Consider the following 4,902-nt stretch of genomic DNA (forward strand, 5'->3'; position numbering starts at 1 on the left):
GGATGCTGTATCAAGACCTCTCTGAACTTGGCCAAAGCTAAATACTTTCCTGACGCTTTGCCAAGTGATCGGTTAAGTCTTTTCACTTCCTGCTGAGTAGGAATCCGATGGGAAGGGCAGTGGCCATGCGGTGACGGGGCACAAGAACATCAGAAGAAACAGCGGTGCTCGCCTGGCCAGAATTGGCCCAACTAAAAGCAATCCCAACCACAGGCTGGGTCTGTGCATCACAGCATCGGTGCACTCAGAGCTCTCGGATGCCGAGAAGGGGGCAAAGGTGGCATTTCACATGTTCCCTACCCTGAACTGCAAAATTCACTCTCAACAATAAAATTCCACCCAGAAGGCGCTTCAGGAGGACAAGAGCTTACGGTGACAGTCCCTAACGGGGAGCTTCTGCTTCCAAACACTCACTGCCTCCCTTTTGCCCGGCCAGCACTTAGTTTTGAAGCCTGTCACAGCTGAATGGAGCAATGAGAGCCACCTTTCAATTCACCAAGACCACAGCTTTCAGCTGCCCACCATATATCCTCCGACCTTCGTAACCAAACAAAGGAGTACCAGCTATTCACCGAGTAAACCAAAGGGTTTATAAAAAAGACATTGGACATGGGCTACTCAAACAGCCCTCATCATCCAGGCTGCTATTATCTACTTCTTAATGAGCAGACAATTTTGTGAGGAAATTCTAAAATTAGGCACCGAGCACCTGAAGAAAATTCCTATTCAAAACAGACAATAAAATGCAAAATGGAGCTATATTTTAAGATGGCTGGGTATGTTTTTGTGCATTAGCACAAATGCCTCCAGAGGGAAAATTTTGCACATGAAGTACATTATTAATCATTTTCATATCAATACTTTTTAGGTATTACAAGAAAAACCACATGGGGATTAACAGATTTTGAGGTTCATGAAAGACAATTTGATGCTTGATGACTTGGCTTTGTGTGCAGTATGTCCCTGAGGACTTATTTTGACAGTAATTCTGCACTGAGCTCCATATTTCTATTTGATTAAAACACATCTTCCAGAAAGGCACTTGCCGTCTTTACTTAGACATCTGGAGAAAAGGAAAATTCACCACTTCTTCTGGTGGCTTGTCACCCACACTGCTGAAAAATGCCTATCTTCTGTACACAGGCAAACGGAAAACATCAGTATTCCAGACTCCTGCGTGGTCCCCTTTCTAATTCTGATTGATCACGGTTGTCATACGCTCCAGACCCCGTCGCACCAGGCATCCAAGTGCTGTGTCGGTTCTTGCGGGTGTGCAGAAGAGACTGGGTGCGTTGCAAGGGCAGAGCATCGGGGGGGAGAAGCGCCTCTCGCTCAGAGAACAGGCTTCGCTCTGCTGCAGAACGACTTCAGGCAGCAAACTATTTTTTAAGAGTTTAATAGGAGCAAGTTCCCATGGATACGTGTGAGTATCCTACATGGTTAAGAAAACAAGCATCTCGTGGACCCACTAATGCTTAGTACTGCTCAATTCAATATTCTTCTACTGAAAGGGAAAAAGGAAAGTTAAAATTAAGTGTTTACTAAGCAGATTAAGTATTTCTCTGTTCAGAAGAATTCATCGCTCTGTTTATCTCTACCGTCTCATGTGATCACCCAAAACAAATCAGGTAACATGGCAAGACAACAAAATATCTATTCTGTTCCCTTTTGGCCCTCTGTCCTGGCCAAAAAACCAAAACAGTGCAGAGAGCAGCTTCAAAACAAAAAAGGAGCTGGGACTGCAAAAGTTGCGTGCAACCTAATTCTCCGAGAGGATCTATTTATGCCAAGCCCGGATCTTACTGGGAGTCTGGGGCAGTCAATCCCCTTGCCTGCCATGCAGGCAGGATTTGGCCCCGGTAAAGTATCCGCCCGCATTCCCAGCTGCCGGTCCCAGCTGCTGCGGAGGAATGCGGGGCTGCCGAGGGCGCTGGCGTGGGACGCAGTCCCAACCTCCAGTGAAAAAAATAATAAAAATAATAAAATCTCCATCTCAGTGCCTGGATCTCAACTTTGCGGTGCGATAGCTGGATCTGATAAAGCAAATCCCCACCTGACAATAATCCAAATTTAGATTCTTCTCCCTCACCAGCATTGAAACTGTGTTTGAACCAGCTACTGTATCGAATATAGCGTTAAGCATTTGGAGAGCTTTGGAAAGAGACACGTACATTCATGAGGAGTTTGGGGTATGAAAGCAGAGTTACGTGTGTGTGTGTGTGCGTGTGTGCGTGTGTGTGTGTGTGTGTGTGTGCGTGTGTGTGTGTGCGTGTGTGTTAACTTTGCAGCGAATTACAACCGAGTATTGAATACGATGTTTTTGTAGGGCTGAATCCTGCTCCTACGAGCCAACAATTGTAGCGTGCCACAGAGAATTAGATGACAGTTTGCACAAAAGCACTTTGAGGAAGGATTAAAACAAGTAAATAAACACATAGCAGTCATTTTAGCACTCTGGTTTAAACAGAAATGTTTGAAGGCATAAAAGCCAGTTAATTCCTATTGGAAATCAATGGGAGCTGAGGAAATGCAGCTCTCTCGTACCCCTGGAAAGCTGTCTTTGCACTATGGATTGCCCTAATCTCTGCTTTCTCTAAAATAGGATCGAAATGTAAGGCTTTCATTGATTTTGCAACTGTCCCCAGATTTCCTTTCTAACTGGAAAAGTTGCCCCCGTAAACCCCACTCGTCACACTCTGCACTTCACCCCCTTCAGCTGAATCAGCCGCCACTAAAGCTCAAACTCAAATCCGGCGACAGCGGTGCCGTGCCGTTCCGAGTAACATTCAAAGCACAAGCTATTGCCGCGAAGAAAGGAGGCTGCTTCAGCCCGGGCTTTGTATCCAGCTCCATCTGCGCCTGTCTCCAGACGGATCCGAACCACCACGCGCTGTCTCCCCGAGCCACGCCGGGCCATCCCTCTCCAGCTCTCCCTACTGCCCACCCAGACCTCCTTGAGCGATGCCGTGGGGCAAAGCACCGAGCTCCCGTCGCCGCAGGGAAAAGCCAAACGACAGCGGAGCGACGGGGAAAACTTTTTAGGAAGCTCCCAGCGCCCACATCTGCCTGGGGCGGGGTGGGGGGGGGGCACGGAGCTCTCCAAGTTTGCTCCCAGCTCGGGGAGCCCGTCCCCGCCGGGGGGTCCCCTCCGCTCCGTTTGCCGCCAGCTCCGGGAGCCCGTCCCCGCCGGGTCCCCACTAGGGTCGTGTCCCCCCCCCCCCCCGCTCCGGACCCCTCCGCCCCGTCTCCGGAGCTGCCGCGGGAGCCCCGCACGGAGCCGCCTCCTGCGGGACGGCACCTGCCCGCTCCGCACCGGCCCCGCACCGGCGGTGGGGCGCGTGTGTGGGGGGGGTGTCCCCCCGCTTTCTCTCCGGCGGCGGCGGGGGGAGCCCCGGCGGGGCGGGGGGCGGCGGCAGCCCTTCCCCCGAGGGCACCGCCCTGCCTCCCGCGGGGGGCGGAGCGGCCGCCGGCGGGGCCGGGAGCTGCGGGGCCGGTGCGAGGCTGCGGGGCCGCCGCCGCCGCCCATGGAGCCCAACGGGACGGCGGCGGCGGGGGGCAACGCCTCGGCGGCGGCGGGGAGCGGCGGCGGCGGCGGGGGTCCCCCCGGGGGCGGCCCCCTGCTCATCCCCTCGGCCTTCGGGACGGTGCTGTCGGTGATGTACGTGGCCGGGGTGGCGGGCAACGTCTACACGCTGGTGGTGATGTGCCACTCGGCGCGCTGCGCCGCCCCCATGTACAGCTCCATCGTCAGCCTGGCCCTGGCCGACCTCCTCTACCTCTCCACCATCCCCTTCATCGTCTGCACCTACCTGGCCCAGGACTGGTACTTCGGGGACCTGGGGTGCCGCATCCTGCTCAGCCTGGACCTGCTCACCATGCACGCCAGCATCTTCACCCTCACCCTCATGTGCACCGAGCGCTACCTGGCCGTCACCCGGCCCCTGGACACCCTGAAGCGGTCGCGTGGCTACCGGAAGGTCACGGCGGGGGCCGTCTGGTCGGTCTCGCTGCTCCTTACTCTGCCCATGATGCTGATGGTCACCCTGACCGAGGGGGGCAAGGCAGAGGGCAAGGTGAAGAGGATGTGTGCGCCCACCTGGAGCGTGGACGCCTACCGGACCTACCTGACGGTGCTCTTCAGCACCAGCATCATGGCCCCGGGAATCATCATCGGCTTCCTCTACACGCGCCTGGCCAGGACCTACCTGGAGTCCCAGAGAAACCCCCCCCACAAGGAGAAGAGCAAGCGATCCCCTCGGCAGAAGGTCCTCATCATGATTTTCAGCATCGTGCTGGTCTTCTGGGCCTGCTTCCTGCCCTTTTGGATCTGGCAGCTGGTGCGACTCTACAGCAGCTCCCTGCAGCTCACCACCCAAACCCAAAAGTGCATTAACTACCTGGTGACCTGCCTGACCTACAGCAACAGCTGCATCAACCCCTTCCTCTACACCCTGCTCACCAAAAACTACCGGGAATACCTGCGCAACAGGCACCGCAACTTCTACAGGTTCACATCCTCCTTTCGCAAGAGGGGCTCCAACCTGCAGTGCTCCTGGGGACGGTCCATGTCCTCCAGCAACCAGTACGACTACAGCTCGGAGGCCCTGGGCATGGCCACGCTGAAGGACAAGTGAGGGAGAAGAGGCGCTCCAGAGACACCAGGACCAGCAGAGCGTCTGGCCAAGGTAGGGCTTTGGGACCCTTTAGCCCTGCAGGGTCCTCAAAACTCATTTCTGGTGGTCACTCTAGTTAGGGGCAAGAAGTTGCGTGAACCCCTGTCCTGTGAGATGTGTTTGAATTTCCATCTGGTTTAGGGCTGCCAGGGGGGTCCTGCTGGGAGACAGCCAGGACCCAAATCCTTCTGGGTTCTGGGTGCAGAAGATGAGGCGGATACTTTGTTCG

At 55.0% G+C, this 4,902-nt stretch overlaps 1 protein-coding gene across 1 annotated transcript; it reads left to right on the forward strand.

The window, feature by feature from the left end:
* Window positions 1-3,524: 3,524 nt before the first annotated feature.
* LOC141472928 (urotensin-2 receptor-like) lies at window positions 3,525-4,634 on the forward strand. The gene has a single exon (XM_074160218.1). The coding sequence runs from the start codon at window positions 3,525-3,527 to the stop codon at window positions 4,632-4,634; it is 1,110 nt and encodes a 369-aa protein (XP_074016319.1).
* Window positions 4,635-4,902: the final 268 nt, after the last annotated feature.

Source organism: Numenius arquata, chromosome 17 (assembly GCF_964106895.1).
Source record: "Numenius arquata chromosome 17, bNumArq3.hap1.1, whole genome shotgun sequence".
Taxonomy (NCBI): Eukaryota; Metazoa; Chordata; class Aves; order Charadriiformes; family Scolopacidae; genus Numenius; species Numenius arquata.